The sequence below is a fragment of the Myzus persicae genome, unplaced genomic scaffold, assembly GCF_001856785.1.
Source record: "Myzus persicae strain clone G006 unplaced genomic scaffold, MPER_G0061.0, whole genome shotgun sequence".
Classification (NCBI taxonomy): domain Eukaryota; kingdom Metazoa; phylum Arthropoda; class Insecta; order Hemiptera; family Aphididae; genus Myzus; species Myzus persicae.
Window position 1 is genome coordinate 132,406 of NW_019103267.1, and position 18,159 is coordinate 150,564.

The following is an 18,159-nucleotide window of genomic DNA, read 5'->3' on the forward strand; positions in this document are numbered from 1 at the left end:
TTACAAATAATATACTGCTATTTTACTATACTAGCAGGGTAAATGACTAGAAGATATTTATACACATCTACATTTCACACAGAGGCATGGCGATTTTCCGTGGGATAGCATACTATGCCTATTTGACATGCCTCGCAGCATCAGAAACCCGAAAAATCAGGTATCTGGCACATTATATTATGCAACCAACAGCCATAGCTACCACTAAATCTTAACCCAACCAGCCACCGGCCCTTAAGAACCTCAGAGACGACCACCTCGGAATGGCCATCGAATAAGTTTCGCGAAGCATGTAATTCGACAGGCACGCGTTTTTCAAATCGCTAACAGACCGTAACGATGTATATAAAACATAAGAAGATTAACATATTATATTATGCTAAATTAGGTGTCCTAATATGTTTTGAGTAAAATGTGTAGACTATAAGTAAATGTGAGACCTAGTCAATATCTATTGTTTTAATCCGCAGTTTAAATTTATATTTAAATGTATCCCAAAATAATTGAAAATATTATCTAAATTGATAATTTAACATAGTAAAATCCCAAATTAAATTTTTACCAAACCATGGCTTGAAAATATATAAATGTATAAAAATATTAAAAATATATTTTACATGTTAGTACATAATATTCATTTTATTTATTTATAATTTTAAATTATAGCTCATTCCTCTACAGGTAACGTCTCACATGTTATAACGAATAATATTAATAATCAATATGCATCCATTAAACCAGTGGTTCCAGAACTTTTTTTTCGGCGGTGACCTTTTTTGGACGAAATTCAGACACGGTGCCCTACAGAAAATATCTCGAAAAAAAATACATAAAAAACACTTGTTTTTATTGATGATCAGTTTTTATAATTTAACTGAATACAAAGCATTTAACCGAGATAAAATAATGAATACATTTTTATATTTAAAAACCAAAAAAAATATTATGAACGTAAATAAAATAACATTGCTAATGAGATGTATGTGTTGGAAAAGCTTGGCGATGCAAGGTTTTATTTTTGACAGTTCAGGTTCTGCGTTGAGGCAGTTGCGGTTTTTAAGCTGAAAATCCTGATTCACATAAATATGTAATGACAAATGATAGTAATGTTTTCACCTTTTCGCTTATAGCCAGAATGATATGATTAGGTCAAAAAAGGACATAAAAGGACATAAAAGGTACTATTCGGAAACATCACTTCCCCCATATGACTTCATCTAATAATTTTAATAGAAAATAATAAGATTATAAGATGAAGAGAAATTGTGAGTATTATTGTATCGCAATTTACGTGGTTATTATTAAGTCCTAATCGGAATACAAAAAATAATTTTGTTTAGAAGATTCAATTTGAAATTAACAAAAATAACAATAAATTGTAAATATTTTTTTGTGAGTCATGGTGCCCTCGAATAGTACTCTCGGTGCACGGTTTGGGAACAGTTGTGTTAAACTATGGAGATTCTCTCCAAGCACTAAGATCAAAGTCTGATAAATAATCTTGGCATTTCACCATTTGAGCATTTCTGTAACATACAATAATTAACAATCAGTATTTTTTTCCTCAAAAAAAAAAAAAAGGAAAAAAAATCAAAAAGTTAAAGTAATAAAAATAATAAAAATAAATTAACTTAAGTAATATTTAAAACACATGCATATGCACTAAAAACTAATTAAAAGGTCAAATCAAATACAAGAGAACAAATATATATATACGAAAAATTAAAATAATATACTCCATTCGCGTTAAGAAGGAAACCCCAGCGGTGACCAGTTTTCGTTGGGAGCGGGTCAAACCTCCGTTTGTTACCCCCACCAAGTCAAACATCAATCTGCTATTCACGCCCCTGCGCTCAAATCGGACGCCGAGGTTCTTCCTTAACTCGAATGGAGTATAAACAAAGAAACATTAAATATTTTTCTTACTGTACATAGCGAATCCCACTAAAAATATATATTTACCTTGATGGCTCAAAAATATTATTTGGTACTTCATCCAATTTAGTTGTGGCACATATTATGAGACCTAGGTTGAATTGTTTCAACTTATCCAATTGTGCTAACATCATAAACAAATATAATATATCAATGTTATTGATATTCATAAATTAAACCATAAGCCTAAAAAAAAATATCAACAACAATAAATTGCATCTGCACACACCTTCAGAATAGCTTCCCGGTTGACCTCTGACATCAAAAAAGAAACGATCGCAGAAGCGAACACGGTGAAATACATCAGCTATGATGCACTGTGCGGTTGGACCAACCGTTCCACCATCCACTGGTGGTTCGAGTAATGCTCCCACGAGTAGATCAATGTCTTTAACGGAAACGTACAGTTCTTTCAGTTTATCTAAGTCCTATAACCACGATTGATAATTATTACAATTCAATACAAATTTAGAACCATGTAAAAATCAAGTATTTGATAATACATTAACTTACGATGGAAATCATCGTACAACATCTCATGGTTTTAAAATAATTTAATTATAATAATCAAATAAAACCACTTTTGGTATTATAAATATTTAGCAAGTTTAAGCACTTAAGCAGTCTTAGGTGATTATAATGTAATAATAGTAAGTATCTATTTAGAAAATCAGACGAGAACTACATTTTTTATTTTTTTATTTTCTAACTTCTTGATTTACAACATGTTATTATTAATCCAACATCGTTTTTGAAAGAAAATCTATCGACTTACGTCTTTTGATACAAAACTTGATAATTCTTCAAATGAACAGATTTCTGGTAAACCACACCATTCTCTCATCTTAATATAACTCGGTAAGCCGACATCACGACCTCTCTGAATGTCCACTGAAAGTAAATCTGTATCACCATTTTTATGATTATGGAACATAAAATTTGATATCTATAACAATAAGTTTAAATATTCATATTGTAAAAAAAAAAATGTTGATCTAAGATTGTTCTCTACCCGTCGAAGTATAAAATAACTGAGTCCTAGCGTATGCATATCGTTTTTAAATATAGACTTGAGTGCCACCTGACCACTTTACAATTCACGAATAAAGCAGAGAAAATATGAGATCCGAATACTAATGGTTAGTGTGTGTTATTCCACGACAACATAAGAAGTGATTGGATAATAAATAATAATCATAATACGATATAAAACTGATCGAAGTGGAAATTAATTGAAGTCTTCAATGATTATACACTTTCCAATACATTTTAGGTACTGTGAAATAAGTATCTGTATAGGTAATTATCAAACTAATATTAAATTAATTTGAAGTACTATAAAGAATATAAATATATAATATTGAAAAAGTACAACACGAATAAATTTTTTTATAGTACCTTAAGTACAATTGGTGAAATCTGATGAAAATTATTGAAATTAGTACTAGGGCACTTTACTCAAATACTTTCAAACACTATCTGAATACAATATATTTGTTTTAGAACCCTGACTAAGACCAATCACCGAGCCACGCCGGACCCCATACAACGTATTGCATTATGATATTATGTATTAGCATAATTGCATCGCTTTACATATATTTTATATTATAAATTATTATAATATTATAGTTTATAAAATATCATTACCATTATTAATAACTATGAGGACTATTTGAGAATAGTAGGTAGGTACTTACTAAATAGTTATACGACGGGGCATGGAAACGGCCTGCTGATGTAGTCATACCTCTGACTATTTCGTCAAATTTTGAATCCTTTACTAAGGGATCAGGTTTCGACATCCATTCGTTAAGTTTGACTGAATCCACTATCTCATAATCTTTGTCTACGTAACTGTCAATACAATTATATTATAAATACAATACATAATAATAACAATTCACATTTCGCCAAAAATACGAATGGTTTACTTGTAATACGAAGCCACTGTTGTATGTGGCACTCGGAAAGCACCACCTACGAATGCTATAGTCAATTGTGGTATGATCGACGAATTGTATTTTGTCCTTCTATTCTGGCAAAGATCCAAACCAACGCGTTTTGTAAATGATTTACCTGTGAATATTATATATTATAAGGAACATAAATAGTATTTTTAGAATTCAAAAAGCAATTAGTAAAAAATAATAACACTTTATTTATTAGTTATAGTTATATACTAATACCATTTCTAACATATTATTTACGATAAAAACTATATCCTAATAGTTATTGACGAATAATAATAATTTTAAATAGATATACAAAACTTCAAGTTGAAAATATTACAATCACATAAACAGTTATCACTAACAATTAGCTGGCCTGCTTAAACAAAATCGTTTTCTAGTAAGTATTCCTTTTTATGATTTACCATTGCTTCAAATTTAGAATATTAAACGACAGTGGATTAAAGCTTAATCGAGAATGAAGGTTAGTGAAGTTAATTAAAAGTTTAACACTTCGTTTTTGAGTCGAAGTCTTTTTTATGTATATTTCACTCCGAATATCTTCTAGTCTTTATAAATAAAAAGGTATTGTTTATTTATCATTAACCTAACATTGAGAACGACTCTACCTATTCGACTGATGTCTTTTTTTTTATGTTCGTAATTTATTATCAGGACAATGTTTGTATGAATGAAAATTATTCAATAACCCACCAGAGAAATCGGAAATTTGGATTTTTTCTAAAGTATGAACATCTGTACATTAAAATTCAATTTTAAGTACGTACCCGGTGGTACCACTTACCAGTAAAATAAAATAAAATTATACGGTTCTAACGCAATATCCGCTTACTTTTTCACATAATGACAAAACGTATAAACTTGACTTTTGGAATTGGGTTTCCTCTATTGTTCTAGATGTGCAATAAGAAAGGGTTTTTTAAAAAATACACATTTTAAAGATGTGCTCATACAAGAACTTGCTTTTGGTTACAGATTATGATAGTAACATAGTTTAAAATAAAATAAAAATTGCATACAAGTATTGACCTATGATATATATTATTATGCATTTCATTATACGTTGTATCTTATATCGTTTAACTCTTTTAAACAATTATGTAGGTACAAACACAATTTTCAAAATGATAAATACCAAGTAAAATAGGCAAGTAATCCCGATAAACAATTATCTGATTCACTGCACCAAGGATCTTTCGAGCTTCTTGAAATACTTTTTCATCCGGCCATTGTTTATTTATTTTTTGTAACTTATCGGCCACAACATTGTGAAACCGGGTAAACACAACACTATACGACGTGAGCCCTAAATGTTGATTTATTCTTGGGTCTCCTACAAAAAAAAATGTTTATAATTTATTTTTATACACAAGATTTATAATAAAACATTTAATTAATTTTTTTTTTAATATTTCATTTTGTCTCATCAATTTATTTAATGATAAATACAGTTTGTTCGTTAAAAAATTAATGATAATTTTAATTTGATTTTTGATGAGAAAAAATGTTAAAATTATTTTTAAAAAGGAAAAAAATGTTGTAAGCACATTATACATACTGTTCAGAGTTATGGTAAAATTGTTAAAATTGCATATAAACGAAGCATTGATAAAAAAAACGTATTTTTCAAACGTAATGATACCTTTTTAAAAATTAAAATAGTAATCAAATAATGGATGTGCTGAAGTAAGAGAAGCGAAACAAAAATTCAACACCTATTATAGTAGTGTCTATGGGCGTATACTGCATGTATCTGATTAAACAAACTACGTATATGTACATTTTTAATATGTCGTACATTGTATACGAAGTATAAAGTAATAAATTAAGTGTCTACTAATAATGAGTTTAATTATTTTACTAGACACATCGTATCATTTTATTAAGGCACAACGAAAATATGACGTCAAGCTAATAACAATAGTTATCATTAAATGATTTGAAAAAATGAAATAAAATAAAAATGTATAGTTATTGGAACATTAAATCAGATTGTATATGATTACCAGCTTCGAAACATACGTCCACGTTATCCCTCCCATCACATACTAATGATCCTTTTCTTTTCCTTAGAGGACAATACTCGTTTTCATTTATGACGTCAGTTAGCAATCTCCCACCGTTAAAAGATCTAATTGAATTTGCCTTGTCTAGTTTGTGTCCGTATAACTGTGACGCGTCAATGAACGATGTCGCCTGATTCATCTGCGAAAGAATTATCAAACATGTCTATGTAATATTGTAGACAAAATATGCCAGTAGCTATAATGCCATATGTTCGCAGTCATTATATTATTCTATCAGAATATTTGCAGATAACAATATTAAGCATAGAAGAATATACAGTGGAACTAAAAATGTAACAGGTGAGTTCAGAATGATTGAAGGACAAAGAAGAGAGAATTCTTAGAATAGTATACTCGCGTCTTCGTGCAAAGATAGGTAGGTACTAACAAAATATGTTATGATTTTACGATGGGCGCTTTGAATTATTTAATATATTACGGAAGTATAAGTCCCAGTCCCATAGTAACATAATGAAAATATATGCGATGGAGCTGGAAGCAATTGCATTTTTCATTCGTAGAGTTTAACTACCTTCTAATATGCCAAATATTATAAATTGAATTGCTTTAATCTCAATAATATCATAAAATATACTTAGGTAGTAGTCGTATAGACTGACAAACCGTTTTCAATCGGGATCGTTTAAAATATTAATACAAACAATCGTGAACAGATCGTCACTAACGGGGAGATAGACAGACACAACGGACATATAAAGTGTTCTAAACTTGTGTTCAGAAACCTAACATTACAATATTTAGTTTAAAGAACCAAAACGTAGCGTCTTAACAATTATTAGTATCTAGATATATAAATAACGTAGTTGGTATTAAGTTTTCGTTGGTTAGAATTAAAAATCAGCACTTACTGGAATTTGAGGAGTTATAGAACAGTTGAAATTATTAGCAGCAGTCATTGCACGTCTGAATTCCATACATGTTTTTCCATCATGACGACCATGAACTGGGTCATCCTCTGGTAACTCAATAGGTAATTGACATTGGTAAGGGCTATTACTGTTGATCTCATCAATCGGGACGGAACAACATTCTTTTGGCCCTATTCACATAATCGACAATAACATTGTATTTTGAGTTTTGACATATGTAAATAAAATAATAAACCTAGCTAGACAGTAAAATATACGTATATAACTTTTAAATCGGAAATATTGTAAATGATATTGATTGATCACTGATCCTACACTATGTCAATGTTTCCAAATTGCATAGGTGCGAGCATAATGCGTGAATATACAACGTGTAGATAGGTACATATAGTACTAGTGTGTACATAACGGAATCGCTTAATGTTGTGTTTACAAGCAGCTAAAGTTGAGTAGTGTGCATTAATAACGATCGTAAAATAGGTATTTTTAAACCTCTATGAATATAATATTATGCTGAAAATAAATACGTTTTGATGCAAATAAAATATCTATAGGAACTTTGTTATTTTGTAATTTAATATTTTATTATGTTAATGAATTCTAAGTACTAAATAAACAATTTATTAAAACTCACTAGGCGAGTGTGATGAATTTCCGATTTCCAAACGTATATTTTATATACAAATGCACAAAGGCAATAAACTATAATTATACAATTTAAAAATAACTTGGTGACTTTAATATTTGTAGTACATTTTAGATGGTATGAATCTATATTAATTAATACTTGTACAATAAGTATTTATCTTAATATCAAGAATCGTAACTATGAACTAATGGGTAGACGGTTGGGCACAACGGGAATATAATGTGATCTATACTTAAGTTTAGAAACCTGAAAGTATATTTGCATACTATATCACAGGTGAGGGTAAGCCTAATATTTCAGACTCTATTTTCAATCAGTTTTAGAAAAAAAGACTGAAATGTAAAGTAACCTAACTTTAACTTAAAATAATTATATACTCAACAAAATCTAACCTATTCAAATTCCGGTTGACCTAAAGAATTATTGTACTATTATAGTAATAAGAAACAGAAAATTGTCATCAAAAATATTAAACAGTAGTAGTACTAGTAGTAGTAGTCTTTATTATTTGAAAATGCATAGTTGATATAGATGAGATATAAATATGATCATTGATGGCCTGTTTATATCTAACCTCTCTCTTAAAAAAAAAAAAGAGGAAGAAATATCTAACTGTACATAATATGATTATTATGACAAAATTATTATTAGATTCAATTCAATTAACACATTTTATATTACAATTGAACTATTCGACTACATCCTGATGTTACCAACTTTTTTTGATTGATTCAACAAAATGTTATTAAAATATTCATGACATTTATGCATTAGTGGTATGTTCATAACTGCATAACGTATTTGAATATACATTTATTTCAAATTCGGAGCAGAGCTATAACTGTATTGTTACTACAATGACGTCCATGAGTGTTTTGTTTAATGTGTGTCATCATTCATCAGTCATCGCCTTTTGGTATACCAAATATGCTTCGATCTTTAACTTTGAAAATGGTTTCTGGTAGCTCATTTTGATCTAGTTGGTACTTTGGATGGTCAAAATTAAGACTATGTTAAGTTACTATTTAGTTATATTAATGTCAAAGAAGAGGCTGACGGTGAATCTCCGTTGAAAATCGTTTTTTGTATGAAACTATTTATGATTAAATTCAAATTAAATACGTCCGTTACAATGACCTAGGTACTAAAATAAACCTACTATATAGCAAAGATACTTCCACAGTAGTTCACGCTTTACCTAGATTTGCCCAAATCAATTTTACAATCTAATAAGAAATTAAAAATATTGTTATAATATTCGAAAGCCCTTTTTACCTGAAGAATCTGGTGGCAGGAGAGTGATGTCATGAGTGACCCATTGACCAAATTGACTTAAATGATAATTGTTTGAGTCTGGAGAATCGTCGGATTTTTTCAAAAATAATTTCAACTGCACTTTTCGTGGTGTGGGCAACAGCGATCCATTACACTGTTTCCGAACTTCGTGATCACCTAATGAAGCAAATCAATAATATAATAATAATATATATACAAATATACTATATTTAAATTAAAAATTAAGTTTCACTTTTATTATCTATGTATTTTTTACGCAGTTAGGTAGGTACTTATTGGACGCAAGTGTTTTGTTTTTTTAAAAAAAAAAGAAAGGAAACTAGAAAAAATGTGTTACTTAAACAAATCTTTTTAATAATACCATTTTCCGCATTAATTTCTCATGTCATACCTACGGCACGAAAAAGCTTTTTTTATTTTTTTATGTTTAATAAAATTTATTTCACATATTATTTTTTTTTTTTTACAAGCATAGTTACACACACATTTTATAGATTTTAACATCTATAATTTGCGAGAACAACTTGTAATATTTACTACTAGGTAGCTGTTATTAAAATTGTTTTTTGGACTCATGGTAGCATAGAGCCATACACATATTGAGTAGGCAGTAACTATATTAAATTAACAAACTAATGGTAATTAGTAAATAAAGTATAATAGTATTTACTATTTTGTACCGGCATAATATTATTGTTAGATGACGAAATAACACTGATCATTATTTAGTTATGCCTATATGTATCGTAAATTGTGTAGCTCATTATCTTAAAAGTCTTCAAACAAGCCCTACCTATTGTTTAATATTTTAATTCCACTGAGAAGATATAAATTTCACAAATTTCAGAAAATATAAAATCTACTATTTATTATAACTAACTTGAAAACTAAAATATCTTATGGTAAAAATTGTATTAAAATATAATTACATTGAAATAATAAAATTGTTATAATCAATATTACCTACTACGAAGCAAACGCATAATATTTATGGCTATTAAATACATTTGTTGCTAGATTTAATAACGGATTCAATCCTACATTAAATGTTTTAAAAGCATAGCATTGCATTGTTTCATCCATAGTAATTATTATTGGAACAACTATGCAAAACAAAATTTGTCCATAGTAGACATGCCAAAACCTCAGTATTTTTCTGTAGCTTTTAATTACTTTAAAGGTAAGCAACTAACCAATATAACAAATGTTCTCTTTATTGTACCAACTAAATAAAATGACCGATCGATATAATGTATAGAGCTATTTGAAAGTTGAAACTATAGGAGGCTTTTTTCTACAAGAGATATCTAATCATTGATCATAATAAACTAAAACTAACAAAACAGCTCATAATATTATTATACCTACAACCAACATCATGTTTGTCAATTCGTCATATATTAAACATTTGTCATTTCGCTAAGAATCAAAATTTCAGAATTTCAGTACCACTAGAGATAACTAATACATACAAATAGTAAGTTGTCCTGCCAACTTTTCTATTGAAAATATTTGTTTTGTATATTTCTCATTAATATGTTTTAGAAATTTGAAAAACTGTCCACTGTCCGAACTCACCATCATGATAAGCAGCTTCAGAAACTCTGATGTATGGAGTTTCGGATGACCCCCACAACGGGTTCATTAAGTTATTACATGAGCCATTTATTGTCCTGTAAATAGCATTTTCAATGCAAGTCACTTTCGGCGCACACTTGTCATAATATATGCTATTTGATTGAGGACCGTCTCCATCATAAGTCACGAGGTCTTCAGTTTCAGTCTATATGTTAAATAATATCAATAAGTTTAAATATTTAAATAGACTACTAATTTATTTATATTATAATAATAACTAGAGCCGCCGACGTTATTTTTCTTATAAGGTGTCCATCCCTGCATTGTTTCTATTCGTTCCATTTATTCGCTTATTTAACCAAAGCCTATAGGGTTTATTACTTAAACTTGTTAATGTTTTAGTTATAATTGATTATTGGTTATACAACTATCCCTATATGGTTTTTTTTGTTTGTCGTCAGCTTTAGGATCAATAACAATGTTTCAATCATAATCAATGAAGCTGGGTTCTGGTGGTAAATTAAACGTAATTGATTCTTTGGGTGTTCAGATGTAAATTTCAAAAAAAAAATATGGAAATGAAAGTACGGAATTCTTACTTAAAAATTAAATCTAGTTTTAAAAAAAATCATTTATCTGTTTTTTTGTTGTACTAATTTCGTGACATAACATGCTTTTCATATTATTTGGTTTTTTCTTAGCTGTTTGTAGACGTTGATTTATTTGGTATTAAACAGGCTAAGGCCCTATTACAGATAATAAGAATAAAATTACAATTATTTCTTGAATACGTTCTATTGAAATACAATAGAAAAATGAATAAATTATGTAATAAAATATAAACATGAGTACAATTGTAAATTGCGAATTGACATGTCTAGTTGTAACGATAATTTGATTATTATTTTAGATTCTGATGAATGTATTGATTTTATAATGATGTGTGTTTATTTATTTATTTATTTATTATTTTTGTGTCTGTCATCACGGTTTGGGGTAGTAAAAGTGCTTCGATTTTCTTCAACAACAACTTTTCTGGTAAGAAGGTGAACCTATTTGGTGCATTGGGGAGGTGAAAATTTTAAATCCCCAATAGTTTTTAAATTCGACAGGAAAAATAAAAACAAAATTAAAGAAAAACGAGAATTTTTTAAGAAAAACCAGTTTTCAAAAAAATTGATTTTGGTTTTCAGTGTAACTCTAAAAAAATGACCATAGATATATACAATTTTCACTGAATGATAGTATTTTTTATACATCATAAAATATTTTGACTAGTGTTGAACTATTTATATAAGCATATGAAATTTTTTCTCTTCAAAGTTTTTTTTTGGAACTAATGTCGATAAAAAATTTTTCGTTAGGTCAAAAAACTTGAAAATGTAATACAAGGTTCCTCGTAAGTTGTTGTTAGTGGAAATTTAAAATTAGTTGAGAGAAGAGCAAATCCACAATAGTTCTTTATGAGCGTTTGAATTTCAAATTTCTACAAAATATGTAAGAATCATGAAAATTTTGCAAAATTGTTTTGAGTTAGAAATTTTTTAAAAATTTTGTCTTTTCATATTTGAGATTTGAAAATTTAACACAAGATAAATCCTTAACCTTATAGACAACCTTTATCAAAAAAAATGTTTATGATCGTTTGAAGTTAAACTTTTTACAGCATTGGGTATTCACTTTATTTCTCATATAACGATTATCTTATTTTGTTATAATTAAAAAATGAATAACTGCATATACTTGAAATTCACACCATATGTTAATATTATCAATTCATATCCTTGATGTTCAAAATATTTTGAATCGTTTTGAGCTGTTTAAGGACATTTTCAATTTTCAATTTTTTTAGTTTTTTTTCTATAATTGTCAACATAATGCAATTTGTTGTGCAAAAAAGCTTATAAATATAATACTAGGCTCCTGATATATATTTACAATATCAGTTGAAGAAAAATATTAAAAATACAAAGGTCCGATTTTTTTTTAAAGCATTTAAAGTTCAAATTTTGTCAAAATTAATTCAAAATTTACAAATAATTTTATAACTAAAAATTGTTTAAACTAAAAATTTTTATAGCTGAGGGTTGAAAATTTAAAACAAAGTGCTACTCAAGTAAATTATTATGTAACCAACAAATCTAAAAATAGATAAGCAAGTTTCTTAGTTTTTTTATGTTTAAATGTGGACAAAATTATATATTAAATAACCAAAAATAATGATTTGTGTTGTTTTGTTGTAAATTAAAAATATTATTCGTGGGTAGTTGAAACTTTTATAAAGTACATTAATATATTTTATACACAGTACACTCATTGAGTTTTCAAGTGTATTTTCTTTTTGGCAAAAACTAATTTAAACTTCTGCACAGTAGGCACTAATGCTTACTTGTAAAATAAATTACTTTAGTCACAATAATATCATAAAATGTATTTAATTACTAAGTAATATTATAGACTGACAGACGGTGTTCATTTAGAATCATTTTTCGTATACAATGGTTTTACATCATTGAATTCAAATTTAACACAATCTACTCATTCAACCCACTTTTAACCTACTGTTCAGCATAACGACATCCACTAACCCACTTTTTAAAATCATATCGGTCGTTTCCTACTGAGATTATCGGATTTGTTGTATATACAATCCATACATCCACATAAGATTATATTTGTGAATATCACGTGAAAGATAATTTGTGAAGCGTGATTGTTTGACAATTTATTCTTAGGCAGTCCATGAATTTCGTGTAATAGTGTTCTTTAATGCTTAAATAAACAATTTTACTACTTTTCGACTACTACACATTATTTTCCTAATAATTAGTAACTTTTAGGCTTAAATGAAATAGGTTTCTATACCATGTACTACGATTTGGATTTAACCCCATATTTTTAACAGAAAAAGATAAATGGTTTGATAAATCAAGACAGTCAATGTTGCTTGCCAAAACTGAGAAGCTTCTATGAGAAATATAGGAGCCTAGACTTATTTGACGCTGCTAAGACGTTTCAAGGTGAAGAACAAATAATATCAAATTGTGAGAAGAGCGAGGTTCTCTGGGAATGAAACATTTAAGTGAGAGGAAAAGCAGACATTTTTATTGTACTTTTTCCGGTTTATTGCCTGATTTTTAAATCATAAAATATAGGAGATCTTATATCAATATCATGTATATGCACAAATGCAAAGTACCAAAGAGCATAAATATTGATTTTAAAGCATATTTATCGGTAAAACCTACACAATTTCAGCTAATAAAACCAAATAATTGTTGTGATCTAGTTAAAATTTTATTAATGTGACTAAAAGTTGAGCTCTGAGGGGAGAGGGTGAGCTGATCAACAGTTTTATATTTCCTTATTATAATGGGACAATATTTTGAAAAATTTGAGATACTTAAAATAATAATTATTATTATTATTATATTTAATAAATTAGACTTTTAATAAATTCAATTTTAATAATTTAATAATCACTAAGAAAGACGTGATACTCGTTACTTAGATATCATCATTTAATCAATCAGTTGGTTCCTTCAATAAAGTCAGTATAATATTACACAGTAATATATTGTATATTTAAAAAGTAATTATTGTACTTTTACATTTCAATAGGTGTAACATAATTTTAATATTTTCAAAACAAAATATAATTAAAATTATCTACCTAGTGCAGCTAGGTAACTTAGGTAACTTATATACAAAACTTCCTTTTTTAAAATATGAAATATTAATTTATTGGGAACGTAATTTTATTATTTTTTAATCAGTTAATAATATATAAATTACCACTTACGTCACAACTTATTGAAGTTCCCAACACTGACATGAAACATAACCATACAAACAAATTTAACATTCTCGTACAGTCGTACAAATGAATTTAAACCTAAGACATTGAGTAATTTACTAAATAAACATTTTACATTAGATAAAAACACATAATAAGTATAATATTATATTATATTGCAGTACATTATAGGTCGAACAATTTTAATTGCACTTCACACTTCAATGTGATTTTAGTTTGAGGAAGAAATATCAGCTTCATAAATGTACAATAAATTGCATGGTGAATTAAACTTAATAGTTAAGGAGCACAGTTATGGAGGAGTGAACATGTTAAAGTGGATAAGCTCCCGCCTCCCCCCTCCCAGTGGCTGCGGGATACAATACTATTTGAAGCAATTGCTTCATAGCTTCATAGCTTCAAGTGCTTCAACATAGTAAATTATCATTTTGATGTAATAAAGAGGATGGTTGGTGGTAAAAATATTTAAAATGTACAATTTTCTTCAAAGACTCAAAAAGTTCAAGCCGCCACTACCCCCTCCTATAGAAACACTTCAAATACCTCTATAATTCGTAAAACTTAAGTAAATCCGCATGGTTAGCTTTATAAGCTCGAAAATATGAACAAAACCTTTCAAACAGAAAGGAACAAAATATTAAGCGATTTCAAAATATTTGTTTTCGGATTTGTATATTTTTTTTATCCTACTGAATACAGTAATATAGTAATAAAGTCATAAATGATATTATAGTATACCAATAGGAAATAATAGACGAATTAAAATTAATTTCTGTAATCACAAACCCACAATAATCACATATTTATGTAATTTTATTAAAATTATTATTACCGAGAAACAGCGAAATAAAATATTTTAATGATTTCTCTTGCTAAAACCTCCCTCAGAAAACCTCCTTTTTATTTGTGAAACAACAATTCACCGGTCCTCTAAGTATGTTAATTTGAATTAAGCCAATGTTTGGTTATTACAAAACACATGTCTGGGGGACACTTATACTTCAGTTATAACCTACAAATTGTGCGTTACATTCGTATTTGAATACAAAGAACAAATTTTTTTTAAATATAAAATATTTGAACTCCAGCTAAAAAAATCTATAAGCACAAATCACTATAATACAATTAACTCCACTCGGAATTATTTTAAAAAGTTTTTACGATCGAATTTTAAAATAAAAAAAAATACATACGTACCTTAAACTGACAGTTTTTAACTTGCCTGTGTTAACTGAACAAAAATATTATAAACAACATAACAACATACAATAATCATACAATAAATACACAAATTATATTAGATAAATTTAAAGAAATAATATTATATTATCTAGATTAATATACAGAGAGTTGGATACAAAAATATTACAGTTTGCTACTGCTGTAGGATTCTCTAGGTTTATTATCTATTATATACTCACCAAAAATATTATCATATGTTTGCCAAAGCTATATATAGTTTTTATAAATATTATCTTATTGACAAACAATCAAATTAATATGTTCTAACAAATACAATGCACATGTCATTCATACTTGTGTATGTTATTAACATGTCAACAGTGACATGTTACAAGTGTTTATGACAAGTCGGCAAAAACAAAACAGAAAAAACAGTGAGGTAGCTACCTCTGCAATGAATTATAAGGCACTAGAAAATGAGATAAGATTTTTAAAACTACTACAGGTATTAACTTCTTTATAAAATAACCCACTTAAATATAAGCAGTATAGACTCTACAGTATTGGTTATTAATTTGAAATAAAAGAGACCTGATAGTTATAAGATTATTGGAATTAATAAATTTAAAAAAGCTGGGCAAGTGGGCGCCGCTCTGCTGTACAGTAGAAGGTGTCTAGGAAGGTCATTGTAATAGATGTGTTAAATTTTGAATTCAATAATATAGAATCACTGTATATGAAAAACGATTCTGAATTAGCTGACTGTCTGCCAGCCTATACTATACTGACTAAATTTTATGATATTATTGGTATTAAAGTAATTTACTTTACTATTAGACATTAGTATAATACAGTAGATTGAATTGATTTTTTCTGAATAAATTGAATTTGAAAACTACTTATTGTGTGTATAAAATATAATAATAATACTTTAAAAGTTTCAAATACCCACAAACATAAAGGTAACTCAAATCGTTATTCTTCGATAAAAACTTATATCAATTTACGTTATAATTTGAATTTCAAATATCTACGAACAAAAATTGTTTACATGCATTTCATAGATTTTTTATTTACAGTATAAACTAAAATTATGAAAAACCTTGTTTTAAACTGTCAATAATTTTTACTTATAAAAATCAAACATTTTTAACTACAAAATAACGATCAAATTTGTAATATTTTTTTAATTAAATTTAAATGATTATAAAAAAAAATCTTCTTTATGTGTATCTTTAATATTTGTTTCAACAACTATTAAAACAACTTAAGAGGAACATTACATTTTCAGTATTTTTAACCCAAAAAATATTGAAAACGTCTATAAGTAATATACATTTATTGCTAGATCTGATATATTTTAGGAGACATCCTAATGAACAACATGATATTAAAAACTTATTTTTCACCTCGATCTTTCTGGTAAGCTGTTGGTTGATCTTCGACGGTATAAAATGTCTGAAAACTTGAGCCTATTATGATAATTGATACTTAATAGTATGTGAATCAGCATGCTGCTCCATGTTTATTCTTAATATAGGTAACAATATCCCATTAAACGTCAAAACATTATTTTAATATTGGTTATTACTAAGGCTGTGAATTTAATGCACTAAAGAACATTAAAAAATGCATTAAAAATGCCAAAAGAATGCAATAAAATATGCACTTAAAATGCAAAAAATTATAGTATAAAATTCATTTAAAATTGTTTTTTTATTTAATTTTTATATTTATATTAGTAATAGGTACAGGATATTATACATTAATACATTACATGCATAAAAAAGTGTTTATTTAATAAAAATATTGATTGAATTTCAATTTTCTATACTGAATGCTATTCACCTGACACATTTTTTAAGAACTGTAGACATAAATAACTTATGAAGTTGTCTAGCAATAAATTGCCTTATTTTACAAAAACAAATTTTTCAGTCAATTGACGAAATTTGATTAAAAATACAGGACAATCTTTTTTAAATAACGTCGATTGTAAAATTTTCGCTCCGTCAAAAAGCTTGAGAATTCAATACAAGGTTCCTCGTGAGATCTACACAGGTTAAAAAAAACGAAGATCATTCTTGTACAAAGTAGGCACAATTCCACAAGCCGCATAAATGAATGTTACACCAGCGTATTAACGCGTTTCTTAATAATAATGGAAAATAAAAACTTTAAAATCATTACACTTCAAAAACATATTTTATTTACACAAATCTACATAGGTGATCCTTATAAGAAATGTTTTCACTTAAACACATCGTCTTTATTGGCTTCAGTGACTTATCATCGTAACCGCGGTACAACCGACCGTTGGGGTTTCCACGGCGGGTCTATGAAACAAACTCGCAAAGTCGTCGGGACCACGAGGTCACGAAAATTCAAACAAACAGGAGCGTTTCGCACTCTGCTCACAGCTTGAACACAAGCGGCGTGGCGCAAAACCAAAGTTAAACAGCTCGTATGACTGTCAGAAAAGTGCAAAACATACAAAACACGGGAAAGAGCCGACGAAAGCACGGTACGTGGGGGCAAATCGTCTGTAACAGCCGCCAAAAACGGGGACGAAAAACTGTAACTATAACTTTCAAACACTTATGTCGGCCATGGCAATTGGCAACAAGTTTTTCATAGTTTCTGTAAGACTGTAAATCAAGAATAGGTTTCTAGATAACATCAACACTGTTATATTTTGTTTTGCAGTGCTCCGTTTGTGTTTTTTTCTTTTTTGTCGAGAAATGTTAGACTCAGGTTGTACATATATTTTCTT

General features: G+C 28.2%; 1 protein-coding gene across 3 annotated transcripts; it reads right to left on the reverse strand.

The window, feature by feature from the left end:
- Positions 1-826: 826 nt before the first annotated feature.
- Positions 827-15,611, reverse strand: LOC111034111 (peroxidase-like). Of its 3 annotated transcripts, none has more exons than XM_022315149.1 (13): positions 15,402-15,611; positions 14,190-14,282; positions 10,388-10,592; positions 8,789-8,965; positions 6,844-7,034; positions 5,915-6,113; positions 5,044-5,241; positions 3,870-4,014; positions 3,636-3,792; positions 2,711-2,881; positions 2,165-2,363; positions 1,963-2,059; positions 827-1,526 (listed from the first exon to the last, which is right to left on the reverse strand). In XM_022315149.1, the coding sequence occupies exons 2-13, from the start codon at positions 14,250-14,252 to the stop codon at positions 1,454-1,456; spliced, it is 1,875 nt and encodes a 624-aa protein (XP_022170841.1). In that variant the 5' UTR covers positions 14,253-14,282; positions 15,402-15,611; the 3' UTR covers positions 827-1,453. The 3 variants fall into 3 exon arrangements, with proteins under 3 accessions (XP_022170841.1, XP_022170842.1, XP_022170843.1); XM_022315150.1 differs by lacking the exon at positions 15,402-15,611 and adding an exon at positions 14,369-14,392; XM_022315151.1 differs by lacking the exon at positions 14,190-14,282.
- Positions 15,612-18,159: the final 2,548 nt, after the last annotated feature.

Bases quoted from the DNA above. Each gene is read 5' to 3' on its own strand.
- LOC111034111 (XM_022315149.1), bottom strand. From the start codon at position 14,252: ATGTTAAATTTGTTTGTATGGTTATGTTTCATGTCAGTGTTGGGAACT. The intron at 6,114-6,843 runs GTAAGTGCTGAT...ATTCTTTCGCAG, and splicing joins CTATAACTCCTCAAATTCCA to ATGAATCAGGCGACATCGTT. The intron at 4,015-5,043 runs GTATTTATCATT...TAATATTCACAG, and splicing joins TTACTTGCCTATTTTACTTG to GTAAATCATTTACAAAACGC.